The following is a 19589-nucleotide window of genomic DNA, read 5'->3' on the forward strand; positions in this document are numbered from 1 at the left end:
CCCGGACTCGGCCCGTATAGTCAAAAGTATACAAATAAAGTACCCAGGGAGTAAACTCATTTCCCGAACGATTTTTTAAATTATTATGTCACCACTAAAGCCCATAAGACTTGTAGTTTTTAAAAATGTTTTCATTTTTGATGAGACGCTGAATAAAAGAAGTTTAAACGCCGGCAAACGAAAACCCGCGACTTCCCGTAAATCCCGGACTCGGCCCGTATAGTCAAAAGTATACAAAGAAAGTACCCAGGGAGTAAACTCATTTCCCGAACGATTTTTTAAAATATTTTTTCACCACTAAAACGCATGAGACTTGTAGTTTTCAAAAATGGTTTCATTTTTGATGAGACGCTGAATAAAAGAAGTTTAATCGCCGGCAAACGAAAACCTGCGATTTCCCGTAAATCCCGGATTCGGCCCGTATAGTAAAGAAAGTACCCCGGTTGTAAACTCATTTCCCGAACGATTTTTTAAATTATTATTTCACCACTAAATCCCATGAGACTTATAGTTTTTCAAAATGTTTTCATTTTTGATGAGACGCTGAATAAAAGAAGTTTAATCGCCGGCAAACGAAAACCCGCCATTTCCTGTAAACCCCGGACTCGGCCCGTATAGTCAAAAGTATACAAAGAAATTACCCAGGGAGTGAACTCATTTTCCGAACGATTTTTTAAATTATTTTTTCACCACTACAACGCATGAGACTTGTAGTTTTTAAAAATGTTTTCATTTTTGATGAGACGCTGAATAAAAGAAGTTTAATCGCCGGCAAACGAAAACCCGCCATTTTCCGTAAACCCCGGACTCGGCCCGTATAGTCAAAAGTATACAAAGAAATTACCCAGGGAGTAAACTCATTTTCTGCACGATTTTTTAAATTATTTTTTCACCACTAAAACGCATGAGACTTGTAGTTTTCAAAAATGTTTTCAATTTTGATGAGACGCTGAATAAAAGAAGTTTAATCGCCGGCAAACGAAAACCCGCCATTTCCCGTAAACCCCGGACTCGACCCGTATAGTCAAAAGTATACAAAGAAAGTACCCAGGGAGTAAACTCATTTCGCGAACGATTTTTTATATTTTTTTTTTACCACTAAACGTATGAGACTTGTAGTTTTCAAAAATATTTTCATATTTGATGGGACGCTGAATAAAAGAAGTTTAATCGCCGGAAAACGAAAATCCGCGATTTCCCGTAAATCCCAAACTCAGCCCGTATAGTCAAAAGTATACAAAGAAAGTACCCAGGGAGTAAACTCATTTCCCAAACAATTTTTTAAATTATTTTTTCACCACTAAAACGCATGAGACTTATAGTTTTCCAAAATGTTTTCATTTTTGATGAGACGCTTAATGAAAGAGGTTTAATCGCCGGCAAACGAAAACCCGCCATTTCCCGTAAACCCCGGACTCGGCCCGTATAGTCAAAAGTATACAAAGAAATTACCCAGGGAGTAAACTCATTTCCCAAACGATTATTTAAATTATTATTTCACCACTAAAGCCCATGAGACTTGTAGTTTTTAAAAATGTTTTCATTTTTGATGAGACGCTTAATGAAAGAGGTTTATTCGCCGGAAAACGAAAACCCGCGATTTCCCGTAAATCCCGGACTCGGCCCGTATAGTAAAGAAAGTACCCGGGGTGTAAACTCATTTCCCGAACGATTTTTTAAATTATTTTTTCACCACTAAAACGCATGAGACTTGTAGATTTCAAAATTGTTTTCATTTTTGATAAGACGCTGAATAAAAGAAGTTTAATCGCCGGCAAACGAAAACCCGCCATTTCCCGTAAACACTGGACTCGGCCCGTATAATCAAAAGTATACAAAGAAAGTACCCAGGGAGTAAACTCATTACCCGAACGATTTTTTAAATTATTTTTTCACCACTAAAACGCATGAGACTTGTAATTTTCAAAAATGTTTTCATTTTTGATGAGACGCTGAATAAAAGAAGTTTAATCGCCGGCAAACGAAAATCCGCCATTTCCCGTAAACCCCGGACTCGGCCCGCATAGTCAAAAGTAAACAAAGAAAGTACCCAGGAAGTAAACTTATTTCCCGAACTATTTTTTTAATTATTTTTTCATCTACCCAGGGAGTAAACTCATTTCCCGAACGATTTTTTAAACTATTATTTCACCACTAAAGCCCATGAGACTTGTAGTTTTCAGAAATGTTTTCATTTTTGATGAGACGCTTAATGAATGTGGTTTAATAGCCGGCAAACGAAAACCTGCGATTTCCCGTAAATCCCGGACTAGGCCCGTATAGTCAAAAGTATACAAAGAAAGTACCCAGGGAGTAAACTCATTTCCCGAACGATTTTTTAAATTATTATTTCACCACTAAAGCCCATGAGACTTGTAGTTTTCAGAAATGTTTTCATTTTTGATGAGACGCTTAATGAATGTGGTTTAATAGCCGGCAAACGAAAACCCGCGATTTCCTGTAAATCCCGGGCTTGGCCCGTATAGTCGAATGTATACAAAGAAAGTACCCTGTGAGTAAACTCATTTCCAAAACGGTTTTTTAAATTATCTTTTCACCACTAAAACGCATGAGACTTGTAGTTTTCAAAAATGCTTTCATTTTTGATGAGACGCTGAATAAAAGGAGTTTAATCGCCGGCAAACGAAAACCTGCGATTTCCCGTAAATCCCGGACTCGGCCCGTATAGTCAAAAGTATACAAATAAAGTACCCAGGGAGTAAACTCATTTCCCGAACGATTTTTTAAATTATTATGTCACCACTAAAGCCCATGAGACTTGTAGTTTTCAGAAATGTTTTCATTTTTAATTCGACGCTTAATGAAAGAGGTTTAATCGCCGGCAAACGAAATACCACGATTTCCCTAAATCCCGGGCTTGTCCCGCATAGTCGAATGTTTACAAAGAAAGTACCCTGTGAGTAAACTCATTTCCAGAACGATTTTTGAAATGGTTTTTTCACCACTAAAACGCGTGAGACTTGTAGTTTTCAAAAGTGTTTTCATTTTTGATGAGACGCTGAATAAAAGAAGTTTAATCGCCGGCAAACGAAAACCCGCGATTTCCCGTAAATCCCGGACTCGGCCCGTATAGTCAAAAGTATACAAAGAAAGTACCCTGTGAGTAAACTCATTTCCAAAACGATTTTTTAAATTATTATTTCACCACTAAAGCCCATGAGACTTGTAGTTTTTAGAAATGTTTTCATTTTTGATGAGACGCTTAATGAATGTGGTTTAATAGCCGGCAAACGAAAACCCGCGATTTCCTCTAAATCCCCGGTTTGGCCCGTATAGTCGAATGTATACAAAGAAAGTACCCTGTGAGTAAACTCATTTCTAAAACGGTTTTTTCAATTATCTTTTCACCACTAAAACGCGTGAGACTTGTAGTTTTCAAAAGTGTTTTCATTTTTGACGAGACGCTGAATAAAAGGAGTTTATTCGCCGGCAAACGAAAACCTGCGATTTCCCGTAAATCCCGGACTCGGCCCGTATAGTCAAAAGTATACAAAGAGAGTACCCAGGGAGTAAACTCATTTCCCGAACGATTTTTTAAACTATTATTTCACCACTAAAGCCAAGGAGACTTGTAGTTTTCAGAAATGTTTTCATTTTTGATGAGACGCTTAATGAATGTGGTTTAATAGCCGGCAAACGAAAAGCTGCGATTTCCCGCAAATTCCGGACTCGGCCCGTATAGTCAAAAGTATACAAAGAAAGTACCCAGGGAGTAAACTCATTTCCCGAACGATTTTTGAAACTATTATTTCACCACTAAAGCCAATGAGACTTGTAGTTTTCAGAAATGTTTTCATTTTTGATGAGACGCTTAATGAATGTGGTTTAATAGCCGGCAAACGAAAACCTGCGATTTCCTGCAAATTCCGGACTCGGCCCGTATAGTCAAAAGTATACAAAGAAAGTACCCAGGGAGTAAACTCATTTCCCAAACGATTTTTTAAATTATTATTTCACCACTAAAGCCCATGAGACTTGTAGTTTTCAGAAATGTTTTCATTTTTGATGAGACGCTTAATGAATGTGGTTTAATAGCCGGCAAACGAAAACCCGCGATTTCCTGTAAATCCCGGGCTTGGCCCGTATAGTCGAATGTATACAAAGAAAGTACCCTGTGAGTAAACTCATTTCCAAAACGGTTTTTTAAATTATCTTTTCACCACTAAAACGCATGAGACTTGTAGTTTTCAAAAATGCTTTCATTTTTGATGAGACGCTGAATAAAAGGAGTTTAATCGCCGGCAAACGAAAACCTGCGATTTCCCGTAAATCCCGGGCTTGTCCCGTATAGTCGAATGTTTACAAAGAAAGTACCCTGTGAGTAAACTCATTTCCAGAACGATTTTTGAAATTGTTTTTTCACCACTAAAACGCGTGAGACTTGTAGCTTTCAAAAGTGTTTTCATTTTTGATGAGACGCTGAATAAAAGAAGTTTAATAGCCGGCAAACGAAAACCTGCGATTTCCCGCAAATTCCGGACTCGGCCCGTATAGTCAAAATTATACAAAGAAAGTACCCAGGGAGTAAACTCATTTCCCGAACGATTTTTGAAACTATTATTTCACCACTAAAGCCAATGAGACTTGTACTTTTCAGAAATGTTTTCATTTTTGATGAGACGCTGAATAAAAGAAGTTTAATCGCCGGCAAACGAAAACCCGCGATTTCCCGTAAATCCCGGACTCGGCCCGTATAGTCAAAAGTATACAAAGAAAGTACCCTGTGAGTAAACTCATTTCCTAAACGATTTTTTAAATTATCTTTTCACCACTAAAACGCATGAGTCTTGTAGTTTTCAAAAATGTTTTCATTTTTGATGAGACGCTGAATAAAAGGAGTTTAATCGCCGGCAAACAAAAACCTGCGATTTCCCGTAAATCCCGGACTCGGCCCGTATAGTCAAAAGTATACAAAGAGAGTACCCAGGGAGTAAACTCATTTCCCGAACGATTTTTTAAACTATTATTTCACCACTAAATCCAATGAGACTTGTAGTTTTCAGAAATGTTTTCATTTTTGATGAGACGTTTAATGAATGTGGTTTAATAGCCGGCAAACGAAAACCTGCGATTTCCCGCAAATTCCGGACTCGGCCCGTATAGTCAAAAGTATACAAAGAAAGTACCCAGGGAGTAAACTCATTTCCCGAACGATTTTTGAAACTATTATTTCACCACTAAAGCCAATGAGACTTGTAGTTTTCAGAAATGTTTTCATTTTTGATGAGACGCTTAATGAATGTGGTTTAATAGCCGGCAAACGAAAACCTGCGAATTCCCGCAAATTCCGGACTCGGCCCGTATAGTCAAAAGTATACAAAGAAAGTACCCAGGGAGTAAACTCATTTCCCAAACGATTTTTTAAATTATTATTTCACCACTAAAGCCCATGAGACTTGTAGTTTTCAGAAATGTTTTCATTTTTGATGAGACGCTTAATGAATGTGGTTTAATAGCCGGCAAACGAAAACCCGCGATTTCCTGTAAATCCCGGGCTTGGCCCGTATAGTCGAATGTATACAAAGAAAGTACCCTGTGAGTAAACTCATTTCCAAAACGGTTTTTTAAATTATCTTTTCACCACTAAAACGCATGAGACTTGTAGTTTTCAAAAATGCTTTCATTTTTGATGAGACGCTGAATAAAAGGAGTTTAATCGCCGGCAAACGAAAACCTGCGATTTCCCGTAAATCCCGGGCTTGTCCCGTATAGTCGAATGTTTACAAAGAAAGTACCCTGTGAGTAAACTCATTTCCAGAACGATTTTTGAAATTGTTTTTTCACCACTAAAACGCGTGAGACTTGTAGTTTTCAAAAGTGTTTTCATTTTTGATGAGACGCTGAATAAAAGAAGTTTAATAGCCGGCAAACGAAAACCTGCGATTTCCCGCAAATTCCCCAGCCGGCACAAAGATGTCTAAAAGACGTCTTTTAGACATCTTCCGCATTTCTAAAAGACGTCTTTTTTAGCGCTGATTTGTCCGTCTATAATGCATCTTTTTAAGCGTCTAAAAGAGGTCTTTTCAAAGATGCATTCCAAAAGATCTCTTTTAGACATCTTTTAAAAGACGTCTTTCCAAAGACGTCTTTTAGACGTTTTAAAGAAATTTTTTTACGACGCGTCTTTTTAAATACGTCTTTTAGACCTTTTACAGATGTAGGAGCGACTAAAATGCATCTTAAATGCAACTTTTTAAATGCATCTTCCCAAAGACTTCTTTTAGACGTTTTTAAGAAAAACTATTACGACGCGTCTTTTTAAAGACGCCTTTTAGACCTTTTACAGATGTAGAAGCGACTAAAATGCATCTTAAATGCAACTTCTTAAATGCATCTTGACAAAGACTTCTTTTATCTATCTATAAGACGTCTTCCTTTGTTTTTGTTGTTTTTGTAGGCATTTGATAAAATAAATTTAAGACGTTTACGTTAACGTTTTAAAACGTACATTTTTAATAAATTGCAGAAATAACGACATGAAAGACGACAAATATTTTGCGATAAAAATATTTTGAACTTTTTATATCAAACTCGTACAATAAATATATTTTATAATTACATAAATATAATTTAAATATAACCGGAAATAAATAAATAAAATATTATTAATAATCAACACTATACAATTCATTTATATATTCATATTTACAAATTGTGATCATTACAATAATCTGTAATACGAATTCTACTTGTGAACTTATCCATGCTATTTAAAGCATAAATTGGAACTCTAGTCGAAAAAATCTTAAGCATATTGAGCTTAGGCCATATGAAAGAGTCACCTTAAAAATTTTGTGAAAGTTGCTAGTAGTTGAAATTCGTCGTAACGCTTGCAAGGCCGAAATAAACAAAATAAATATTGGAAATAATAAGGAAGTCTGTTCAGAAGAAACAAAAAGAGATATATTAAATGTATAAATGACATTCATAAATGAGGTAAGTCGAAAGGGCTTTTTATTTGTTTTTTGGAAATTTATACATTTAAGGTACCCCTTATGTCCCTGATCCTTTGACTGGGAGCGTTTCGAAGTTTGGTTCCAATTATGCGTCTCATCTCTTGTTCGTTCGCATCTTTAAAACGCTCGTTGACAGATTCTAGAGAGAAAGAAATAGCTTATTTCCAGATAAATAATAGATTTTTATAGAAACGTAGTCAGTAAATGTTTGAGAAATAGACCAATGAACCTAACGCGATCATTTGCATACTATGTAATAGCAAAACGATTTACTCATTATTTTTGTAAATGACTGTAGCACAGTAGAACATTCTTAAAACATTATAACTTGAATCAACCGTGCCTTTCTCAATCATTCTCTCTATCCAAAAACTAAGAGAAAACACACCATACATAGAAGGGTAACAACGTAATACATCAGCTAATACACGTACCTACTATAATTCTATAAATTAATTTCCCTTCCAGCGGGACTTTGTCTTTCTTGCCTTTTAAATTGGCTTGCGCCATGAATGTAGTGGTGAAGATCCTGACGAAAATTAAAATTAAAATTAAAGGTAAGTAGAAATAAACTACTAAGGAGAGTGTATTTCCTTAAGGAGAAAAAATTATACCTTTACCTATTCATTGCGAGACGTACAGCATCTCTGTAGTCCACCCCGCCAATTTGTGATATTTGTTGTTTCTAAAAAGATAAACTAGATTGTGTAAATTAAAGGTATTACAATAATGCTAGTTTCAAAATTAAGAATATAAATAAAATCACTAAAGCCTGGTTCCCACCAATGCGTTTATCGATAAACAGATGTTTATTTTTAAAGTCATAAAGTTAAAACTGAACAATTTTACATTGCTTTCCGATTTGAGTCATGATGTCGACATTAAATGATAATGATCAAATAATAAAAATATCATTCAATGTTAAAATGGGATATCAGGCTAATAAAAACCTCACCATTGCCGTGAAGTCTTCAGGATTTCCCAAACGTTCCTCACAAAGCTCAAGTTCTTCCCTGTTGTCAATTTGAACCAGAGGCCTTTTGTCAACTGGTACCTGGTTTTGCCCTTCCATACCATCTATTCGCCTTTCCAGGCGAACAAGGTACCTGCACATTTTCTTTTGATTCTCCAGAATCTGATTGCATGTTTCTAAATTGTATATAAAATGTAACAAACCCATTTAAACAAAGGAAAATTAAAAACATAGTATTGGACGTTTACAAAGATTACAAAGAAAAGTTATACCTTGTAACGAGTCTAATGATGGTTTTTTTGATGAACTTTGAGAGCTATAAAAATTCGGAAACTAATCTTCAGAATGACCCAAAAACTCAATAAAACATTACACATACATTTTCACATTACAAACATATTATCACACAACGAATAAAATAATTAAATCAAAAACGTACGTGTTTCCACTTTCTTCAAAGCAAGGCTGATGTGTCAATATTGATGACAGATTATTGAAAGCCGAACTATTAAAAGTAAACAATAATGCCAATGAAATTGAATCCTTAACAAGTTTTTTATAGACAGGGTGTTAAACAATCACAATATAATAAATAATCTTATTTACCTGTTATCCACATTGCACAAGTTCAAAAAACTCAGATTCTGTGTGTCAGGAACTTCGAATGACACATCGTTAGCAAGGCTGAAGAATAAGTTAATTCTTTATAATCACTAAGACATGTAAAATATGTCTCAATATACAGTATGTATAAAAAAATACTAGCCTTTTAGATTGTTCAATTGCTATAGAAAAACTTTTTATTATCTTAAGAATTCATCCATATATATATATATATATATATAGAAACTCTTTCGGTTTAGCGCTTGTTTTTTCATACATACTTTAATATTTATTTCTTGACAATACTTCCTGCTGTTTTTTCTTTGGAGGAGAAAATGATGGAATAATTGGCAATGCTAACTCCGAGGTTTGGGGAAGCAAATCATTATAAACTACAAGTAAAATTTTAGAAGTAAACATTACACCATGTTTAAAAAGCATGGATATAAAATTGGCTTTGGAAAAACAAGATTTACACACCTGGACTTTCTGATTCATCGTTATCAGATATACTGCTTGACACAGCATTACATTCACTTTCATTACCTAAAAACGAAAACAATATATATATTTATAAACTTGAAAATTATTTGTCTTATTTTGTTAAGGATATCACAACATCTTGAAAATTTAATTTATAAATACCGTTTTTTAAGATCCTGGTAATCTTATATCTTTGCCAATCATCTTTTGGGAGTGTTTTGGCTTTGAAGAGTTTGCCTGCTTCATATACACTTTTATTGGGCCAAAAAAACTTGTCTCCACTGATCCACTCGTTTGGGATAGTCAACATCTGTGTCCTGCCTCGATCAATAAACTCAACACATTGATGACTCATTGCTACCAAATCTATGAAAAAATAATAAAGAATAAGCAAAAAAATTAAAAAAAGGTAATGCAAAAGTCTTTCTTTTTAAGAGTTTAATGCATCATTAAACAAAATGATTGCTCCTTGAAAGAAATTGAGAAATCAATTCATTGATTAAATTTATACTAGCTGAGTCTTGATTGTTACTAACTCTATTATTATTATCTCTATAATAATAGCCGTATTTTGTCTGTCCGCCAGAAAAGTGTTGTGCAACGGGCACACAAAATAGCGTGTAATTTAAAGAAAGAAGGACGACACCGTTTATTTTTATTTGTAATTATAATATATTGTACACACAATATGTAACAAGATGTAACCTTTTCAACTATATCAACTGAAAAATTATGTAAAATGGATCCCAAATAGTAGAGGTCAACTTGAGTTACAACAAAATACACTAATTTTTGTGTAAGTACCTAAAGTATATAATGGCTTTTCACTCAAACTAGAATTTCGTTCCTAAAAGTTGCTCAATCGGAAAGAAAACACAATTTGCTCAACAAATAATCACAAAAGAGAAACTTATTAATTTGTAAAAATGTAAAAACATATAAATATAGTATATATATATATACAGTTATATGCTTTATGCACTTTTTCATATTAAGCAATGTAAAGCCAAACATGAATAACAAGTAAGTTCTAATACTTTGTTTTTTCAAATTCGTGTAGAAAAGGAAAAAGAGCAAAACCATTTCGGTGTGGTAAACAAACAACTTTTCTTTTCAACATGTTTTTTGGAAATTCTTTTCGTTTACCAGTAATCTTTTCAACAAAAAAGATATTTAACAAAGATGATTCTGCTGGTGATTTGTAAATACTTCCAAGGCTGCAAGGTTTTAAAACTGTCCCAATTATTTGGTTAGAATGTTTTTGAGCTTCATTAACAACACAAAACTTTCCTGATTCAAGTAAAAAACAAGAATCTTTCAGGTGATCAGCAGAGATGAATGGGGTGGGTTTAGACTTTTCAACCAAAGAAGACAATTCACTTTCTCGTTTGATAACTTGGGCAACCGGGTTATTATTACTTCTAACATTTTTTTTCAACACCTGCATATAATTTTCAAATTTGAAAGCTGATAGGTGGTTTAAGGAACTTTGAAAATTTTCAGCATCGTCACATAAGTGGATCAATGAGTGGACATTGTAAGAGATAAATTTTCTTCCATAAACATCTTTTGATTTAATGACAAACCAGAGTAATAATTCTCGACAATAACCCAAAAGTCGATAACGAGATTGACTAGAATCATTTAGAAGGATGCTCATTGAAATATGAAGACCAAGGAAGTGTTCATACACATTATGAGAAACAATCCATTTCAAAACAACTGGACCAAGATATAGCAAAAACTGCCTGAATTCAGTTGCTTTCCAGTATGGAAGATCACGTAAGGGCCTTGGTTGACGATTAAATTCTGTTGGCATAGAACCAGAAATATTATTCAAGCGAGAAGAAATTTGTGAGATGTGATTAGATGATAACCTGATTTGAAGTGGCCCTTTAGTTAAGAACTGCAACATACGCTTCATCACTCCTAACAACACAAGGTGCATATAGTCCAATGTAAACTTTGACACACAATCAAAATTAAGCTGAGAGACTAATGGACTGATACATTTCTGGTGTGGATGGTATAAAAATTGTTTAAAATGTTGATCGTTCCTTGCTATTTCTGAACCATCATGAAGAAATACTACTCGGTTGTCAATATACTGGCCTTTTATATTACACCTCTCACATGAATAATACCCAGTATGACTGACTACACACTTCAAGAAAGCTCTTGCCGGTGCATCACATACAAATGCTTTTAAAAAAAATTGAAATGTTTTTTCCTCAACTTCCAGGCCATTTATCTGAAGAAAATTTACTTCGTTTAAAAAATCTTCCAAAAATTCATTTGTAGAATTGGGCTTTGAGGTGCCATGATAGAGAGCAATAACAAAAACACTGTCAGAGTTGTTCAACGAACCAAGGATCGGCCATAACTGTGATTGAGATGACTTTGACAAAGGAAGGCCATCTATGTTTACTGTCAAAAAAAGATTGTTTTCATTCATAAGACAGTGGTGAAGTTTTAACATCTTTTTCACTTGTTTAACAATACCAACATAAGAATAAATTCCACCACATTTATGAGCAGTTTCGACATGACGTGGTGTTTCAAGTAGAGTTCTACTATCTGCAGGAAGTTCAGTCATGCCATGTTTACGTAATATCAACAAAAGTTGATTTAAACACTCTCTGGAACATCCACTTTTAGCTGCCCATCGTGAAATGTCAGATAAAATTAATGATTCTGGATTGGTCACTGTATCCAGACTGTTATACAGAATTTCATTTTCATTTGATGAGAATGAGGAATCTAAAGGCTCGTCATCACAACTGATACATCTATCATTTTCATTGTCAGAAGGATTGCTTAACAGGTCATGTTGATCACTATCTTCACCGTTTAAAATCTCGTCAACTTTTTGATTAACCAATCTCCTTTCTTTGCGGAGACGGGAATCATTCATTGCCCAAAGTGACAGTATCTGAAAATTTAGTTGAAGGTTTGTTTCAAATTTAAAAAACAAAATGTATATATATATAAATTTTATTTTACCAAAACATGTTTTCATTAATGACACCAAAATATAATTAGTTTTTAGTTATGTGGTCTCTTTATGTATGTTGATATTATGTAAACATGGCATAACTGAACTTTCTGCAGATTAAAATCACTCTGAAACACCTGGACAGTGTCATGAATGGTAAATATGAAAAATTGACTTTGTTGATTGACTGGTAAAGGAAGAAAGGCGGAGGGCAGAGCTTCCATTGACAGTTTGTACCGAAGAGCAATAAGACAGGGTTAGGATTAGAGTTAGATAAAGATAAAATTAGACAGTATTTTCCATTTAGCTTGAAGTTAGCTAGCGTCCTATATAGCTAGGTGCTACCTAATAACTAATTAGCTAGCTTCAGCAGTGTATAACAAAAACAAAATATATACATTTTCTCAATTTCTTTCAAGGTTAAAAGAAATAGTTTTTGTCTAAAAATAAAAGCATATAGAATAAAAATAACGGTTCCTTCATTAAACACCAAAACCAGAAAACAAATTTGATTTCTTTAATATTTTCTTTCCAGTCTTTGTCCTTTTTTTTGACTACTGGCTGGCTAGCTGGGTTTGCTTGTTTACATATCGCCATCTTTCTGTAAAAGATGGCCGGGACCGACTTTTTGTGTCCAGGGAAACCGAACACGAATTTGACCTTTAGACTTAGTACTAAAAACCGCTGTACTCTATTCCGAGAATCACAAAACAAAAATACTTACTTTTTAAACGACCGGTATCCCGCAGATGCTTTCATGAAACTACCGCCAATTTTTATTGAGTGTTCCAATGGTCAAGTGTCAAAGAATATCCGTCAGGGGGTGCAGGAAAACAAAATTACGACGTAATGAAATAAAAACGTATTATGAAGGGTCGCCAAAATACATTAGTATTTAAAAATAATTAAAAGTGACAATTACCACTTTCAATTTCGTGAAAAATTGATTTCCTACAAAATAAACATGCTAACTAAGTTTGCGAACACCCCCGTTATTTTAAATCGAATTTTCCATATAAAAAATCGAACGTCTTTTAAAAGACGCATTTTAGACCACTTTTAGAAGTAGGAAAAGACGTCTTTTAAAAGACGCGTTTTAGATGCATTATAGCAAAAAGAGAAAGACGTCTTTTAAAAGATATATTTTAGATAACTTTTAGATGTCTTTTAAAAGACGTCTTTTAAAGATCTTCTAAAAGACATCTAAAATGCGTATACTACAGGATTCGCATTTATTTACTTTCAAAAGACGTATAAAAGATGTCTTTTGAAAGACGTTCTTAAGAAGATGCATTAAAGACATCTTAATAGCGTTTTCTAACAGAAGATTAAAAAAAGACATCTTAAGACGTCTAAAAGACGTCTTGTGCCGGCTGGGTCCGGACTCGGCCCGTATAGTCAAAAGTATACAAAGAAAGTACCCAGGGCGTAAACTCATTTCCCGAACGATTTTTGAAACTATTATTTCACCACTAAAGCCAATGAGACTTGTAGTTTTCAGAAATGTTTTCATTTTTGATGAGACGCTGAATAAAAGGAGTTTAATCGCCGGCAAACGAAAACCTGCGATTTCCCGTAAATCCCGGGCTTGTCCCGTATAGTCGAATGTTTACAAAGAAAGTACCCTGTGAGTAAACTCATTTCCAGAACGATTTTTGAAATTGTTTTTTCACCACTAAAACGCGTGAGACTTGTAGTTTTCAAAAGTGTTTTCATTTTTGATGAGACGCTGAATAAAAGAAGTTTAATCGCCGGCAAACGAAAACCCGCGATTTCCCGTAAATCCCGGACTCAGCCCGTATAGTCAAAAGTATACAAAGAAAGTACCCAGGGAGTAAACTCATTTCCCGAACGATTTTTTAAATTATTTTTTCACCACTAAAACGCATGAGACTTGTAGTTTTCAGAAATGTTTTCATTTTTGATGAGACGCTTAGTGAAAGTGGTTTAATCGCCGGCAAACGAAAACCCGCGATTTCCCGTAAATCCCGGGCTTGGCCCGTATAGTCGTATGTATACAAAGAAAGTACCCTGTGAGTAAACTCATTTCCAGAACGATTTTTTAAATTATCTTTTACCACTAAAACGCATGAGACTTGTAGTTTTCAAAAATGTTTTCATTTTTGATGAGACGCTGAATAAAAGGAGTTTAATCGCCGGCAAACGAAAACCCGCGATTTCCCGTAAATCCCGCACTCGACCCGTATAGTCAAAAGTATACAAAGAAAGCACCCAGGGAGTAAACTCATTTCTCGAACGATTTTTTAAATTATTTTTTCACCACTAAAACGCATGAGACTTGTAGTTTTCAGAAATGTTTTCATTTTTGATGAGACGCTTAGTGAAAGTGGTTTAATCGCCGGCAAACGAAAACCCACGATTTCCCGTAAATCCCGGGCTTGGCCCGTATAGTTGAATGTATATAAAGAAAGTAACCAGGGAGTAAACTGATTTCCCGAACGATTTTTGAAATTATTTCTGCACCACTAGAACGAATGAGACTTGTAGTTTCCAAAAATGTTTTTATTTTTAATGAGACGCTTGATGAAAGAGGTTTAATCGCCGGCAAACGAAATACCACGATTTCCCTAAATCCCGGGCTTGTCCCGTATAGTCGAATGTTTACAAAGAAAGTACCCTGTGAGTAAACTCATTTCCAGAACGATTTTTTAAATTGTTTTTTCACCACTAAAACGCGTGAGACTTGTAGTTTTCAAAAGTGTTTTCATTTTTGAGGAGACGTTGAATAAAAGAAGTTTAATCGCCGGCAAAAGAAAACCCGCGATTTCCCGTAAATCCAGGACTCGGCCCGTATAGTCAAAAGTGTACAAAGAAAGTACCCAGGGAGTAAACTCATTTCCCGAACGATTTTTTAAATTATTATTTCACCACTAAAACGCATGAGACTTGTAGTTTTCAGAAATGTTTTTATTTTTGATGAGACGCTTAGTGAAAGTGGTTTAATCGCCGGCAAACGAAAACCCGCGATTTCCCGTAAATTCAGGACTTGGCCCGTATGGTCGAATGTATACAAAGAAAGTACCCTGTGAGTAAACTCATTTCCAAAACGATTTTTTAAATTATCTTTTCACCACTAAAACGCATGAGACTTGTAGTTTTCAAAAATGCTTTCATTTTTGATGAGACGCTGAATAAAAGGAGTTTAATCGCCGGCAAACGAAAACCTGCGATTTCCCGTAAATCCCGGGCTTGTCCCGTATAGTCGAATGTTTACAAAGAAAGTACCCTGTGAGTAAACTCATTTCCAGAACGATTTTTGAAATTGTTTTTTCACCACTAAAACGCGTGAGACCTGTAGTTTTCAAAAGTGTTTTCATTTTTGATGAGACGCTGAATAAAAGAAGTTTAATCGCCGGCAAACGAAAACCCGCGATTTCCCGTAAATCCCGGACTCGGCCCGTATAGTCAAAAGTATACAAAGAAAGTACCCTGTGAGTAAACTCATTTCCAAAACGATTTTTTAAATTATCTTTTCACCACTAAAACGCATGAGACTTGTAGTTTTCAAAAATGCTTTCATTTTTGATGAGACGCTGAATAAAAGGAGTTTAATCGCCGGCTAACGAAAACCTGCGATTTCCCGTAAATCCCGGGCTTGTCCCGTATAGTCGAATGTTTACAAAGAAAGTACCCAGGGAGTAAACTCATTTCCCGAACGATTTTTTAAACTATTATTTCACCACTAAAGCCAATGAGACTTGTAGTTTTCAGAAATGTTTTCATTTTTGATGAGACGCTTAATGAATGTGGTTTAATAGCTGGCAAACAAAAACCTGCGATTTCCCGCAAATTCCGGACTCGGCCCGTATAGTCAAAAGTATACAAAGAAAGTACCCAGGGAGTAAACTCATTTCCCAAACGATTATTTAAATTATTATTTCACCACTAAAGCCCATGAGACTTGTAGTTTTCAGAAATGTTTTCATTTTTGATGAGACGCTAAATGAATGTGGTTTAATAGCCGGCAAACGAAAACCCGCGATTTCTTGTAAATCCCGGGCTTGGCCCGTATAGTCGAATGTATACAAAGAAAGTACCCTGTGAGTAAACTCTTTTCCCGAACGATTTTTTAAATTATTATCTTACCACTAAAACGCATGAGACTTGTAGTTTTCAGAAATGTTTTCATTTTTGATGAGACGCTTAGTGAAAGTGGTTTAATCGCCGGCAAACGAAAACCCACGATTTCCCGTAAATCCCGGGCTTGGCCCGTATAGTTGAATGTATATAAAGAAAGTAACAAGGGAGTAAACTGATTTCCCGAACGATTTTTGAAATTATTTCTGCACCACTAGAACGAATGAGACTTGTAGTTTCCAAAAATGTTTTTATTTTTAATGAGACGCTTGATGAAAGAGGTTTAATCGCCGGCAAACGAAATACCACGATTTCCCTAAATCCCGGGCTTGTCCCGTATAGTCGAATGTTTACAAAGAAAGTACCCTGTGAGTAAACTCATTTCCAGAACGATTTTTTAAATTGTTTTTTCACCACTAAAACGCGTGAGACTTGTAGTTTTCAAAAGTGTTTTCATTTTTGATGAGACGTTGAATAAAAGAAGTTTAATCGCCGGCAAACGAAAACCCGCGATTTCCCGTAAATCCAGGACTCGGCCCGTATAGTCAAAAGTGTACAAAGAAAGTACCCAGGGAGTAAACTCATTTCCCGAACGATTTTTTAAATTATTATTTCACCACTAAAACGCATGAGACTTGTAGTTTTCAGAAATGTTTTTATTTTTGATGAGACGCTTAGTGAAAGTGGTTTAATCGCCGGCAAACGAAAACCCGCGATTTCCCGTAAATTCCGGGCTTGGCCCGTATGGTCGAATGTATACAAAGAAAGTACCCTGTGAGTAAACTCATTTCCAAAACGATTTTTTAAATTATCTTTTCACCACTAAAACGCATGAGACTGGTAGTTTTCAAAAATGCTTTCATTTTTGATGAGACGCTGAATAAAAGGAGTTTAATCGCCGGCAAACGAAAACCTGCGATTTCCCGTAAATCCCGGGCTTGTCCCGTATAGTCGAATGTTTACAAAGAAAGTACCCTGTGAGTAAACTCATTTCCAGAACGATTTTTGAAATTGTTTTTTCACCACTAAAACGCGTGAGACTTGTAGTTTTCAAAAGTGTTTTCATTTTTGATGAGACGCTGAATAAAAGAAGTTTAATCGCCGGCAAACGAAAACCCGCGATTTCCCGTAAATCCCGGACTCGGCCCGTATAGTCAAAAGTATACAAAGAAAGTACCCTGTGAGTAAACTCATTTCCAAAACGATTTTTTAAATTATCTTTTCACCACTAAAACGCATGAGACTTGTAGTTTTCAAAAATGCTTTCATTTTTGATGAGACGCTGAATAAAAGGAGTTTAATCGCCGGCTAACGAAAACCTGCGATTTCCCGTAAATCCCGGGCTTGGCCCGTATAGTTGAATGTATATAAAGAAAGTAACAAGGAAGTAAACTGATTTCCCGAACGATTTTTGAAATTATTTCTGCACCACTAGAACGAATGAGACTTGTAGTTTCCAAAAATGTTTTTATTTTTAATGAGACGCTTGATGAAAGAGGTTTAATCGCCGGCAAACGAAATACCACGATTTCCCTAAATCCCGGGCTTGTCCCGTATAGTCGAATGTTTACAAAGAAAGTACCCTGTGAGTAAACTCATTTCCAGAACGATTTTTTAAATTGTTTTTTCACCACTAAAACGCGTGAGACTTGTAGTTTTCAAAAGTGTTTTCATTTTTGATGAGACGTTGAATAAAAGAAGTTTAATCGCCGGCAAACGAAAACCCGCGATTTCCCGTAAATCCAGGACTCGGCCCGTATAGTCAAAAGTGTACAAAGAAAGTACCCAGGGAGTAAACTCATTTCCCGAACGATTTTTTAAATTATTATTTCACCACTAAAACGCATGAGACTTGTAGTTTTCAGAAATGTTTTTATTTTTGATGAGACGCTTAGTGAAAGTGGTTTAATCGCCGGCAAACGAAAACCCGCGATTTCCCGTAAATTCCGGGCTTGGCCCGTATGGTCGAATGTATACAAAGAAAGTACCCTGTGAGTAAACTCATTTCCAAAACGATTTTTTAAATTATCTTTTCACCACTAAAACGCATGAGACTTGTAGTTTTCAAAAATGCTTTCATTTTTGATGAGACGCTGAATAAAAGGAGTTTAATCGCCGGCAAACGAAAACCTGCGATTTCCCGTAAATCCCGGGCTTGTCCCGTATAGTCGAATGTTTACAAAGAAAGTACCCTGTGAGTAAACTCATTTCCAGAACGATTTTTGAAATTGTTTTTTCACCACTAAAACGCGTGAGACTTGTAGTTTTCAAAAGTGTTTTCATTTTTGATGAGACGCTGAATAAAAGAAGTTTAATCGCCGGCAAACGAAAACCCGCGATTTCCCGTAAATCCCGGACTCGGCCCGTATAGTCAAAAGTATACAAAGAAAGTACCCTGTGAGTAAACTCATTTCCAAAACGATGTTTTAAATTATCTTTTCACCACTAAAACGCATGAGACTTGTAGTTTTCAAAAATGCTTTCATTTTTGATGAGACGCTAAATAAAAGGAGTTTAATCGCCGGCTAACGAAAACCTGCGATTTCCCGTAAATCCCGGGCTTGTCCCGTATAGTCGAATGTTTACAAAGAAAGTACCCAGGGAGTAAACTCATTTCCCGAACGATTTTTTAAACTATTATTTCACCACTAAAGCCAATGAGACTTGTAGTTTTCAGAAATGTTTTCATTTTTGATGAGACGCTTAATGAATGTGGTTTAATAGCTGGCAAACAAAAACCTGCGATTTCCCGCAAATTCCGGACTCGGCCCGTATAGTCAAAAGTATACAAAGAAAGTACCCAGGGAGTAAACTCATTTCCCAAACGATTATTTAAATTATTATTTCACCACTAAAGCCCATGAGACTTGTAGTTTTCAGAAATGTTTTCATTTTTGATGAGACGCTAAATGAATGTGGTTTAATAGCCGGCAAACGAAAACCCGCGATTTCTTGTAAATCCCGGGCTTGGCCCGTATAGTCGAATGTATACAAAGAAAGTACCCTGTGAGTAAACTCTTTTCCCGAACGATTTTTTAAATTATTATCTTACCACTAAAGCCCATGAGACTTGTAGTTTTTAAAAATGTTTTCATTTTTGATGAGACGCTGAATAAAAGAAGTTTAATCGCCGGCAAACGAAAACCCACGACTTCCCGTAACTCCCAGACTCGGCCCGTATAGTCAAAAGTATACAAAGAAAGTTCCCAAGGAGTAAACTCATTTCCCGAACGATTTTTTAAATTATTTTTTCACAACTAAAACGCATGAGACTTGTAGTTTTCAGAAATGTTTTCATTTTTGATGAGACGCTTAATGAAAGTGGTTTAATCCCCGGCAAACGAAAACCCGCGATTTCCCTAAATCCGGGCTTGGCCCGTATAGTCGAATGTATACAAAGAAAGTACCCTGTGAGTAAACTTATTTCCAAAACGATTTTTTAACTTATCTTTTTACCACT

At 35.5% G+C, this 19589-nt stretch overlaps 2 protein-coding genes across 2 annotated transcripts; both read right to left on the reverse strand.

Moving 5' to 3' along the window:
* Positions 1-6953: 6953 nt before the first annotated feature.
* On the reverse strand, positions 6954-8697 carry LOC130630428 (uncharacterized). The gene is made up of 7 exons (XM_057443920.1): positions 8557-8697; positions 8390-8455; positions 8223-8266; positions 7933-8126; positions 7598-7662; positions 7412-7506; positions 6954-7116 (listed from the first exon to the last, which is right to left on the reverse strand). Exons 4-7 carry the CDS (start codon positions 8089-8091, stop codon positions 6995-6997), a joined length of 441 nt encoding a protein of 146 aa, XP_057299903.1. The 5' UTR covers positions 8092-8126; positions 8223-8266; positions 8390-8455; positions 8557-8697; the 3' UTR covers positions 6954-6994.
* Positions 8698-8863: 166 nt separating this feature from the next.
* Positions 8864-13366, reverse strand: LOC130630419 (uncharacterized). The gene is made up of 3 exons (XM_057443909.1): positions 9199-13366; positions 9034-9099; positions 8864-8945 (listed from the first exon to the last, which is right to left on the reverse strand). The coding sequence occupies exon 1, from the start codon at positions 12053-12055 to the stop codon at positions 10067-10069; it is 1989 nt and encodes a 662-aa protein (XP_057299892.1). The 5' UTR covers positions 12056-13366; the 3' UTR covers positions 8864-8945; positions 9034-9099; positions 9199-10066.
* Positions 13367-19589: the final 6223 nt, after the last annotated feature.

The sequence above is a fragment of the Hydractinia symbiolongicarpus genome, chromosome 1, assembly GCF_029227915.1.
Source record: "Hydractinia symbiolongicarpus strain clone_291-10 chromosome 1, HSymV2.1, whole genome shotgun sequence".
In the NCBI taxonomy this organism is placed as follows: Eukaryota; Metazoa; Cnidaria; class Hydrozoa; order Anthoathecata; family Hydractiniidae; genus Hydractinia; species Hydractinia symbiolongicarpus.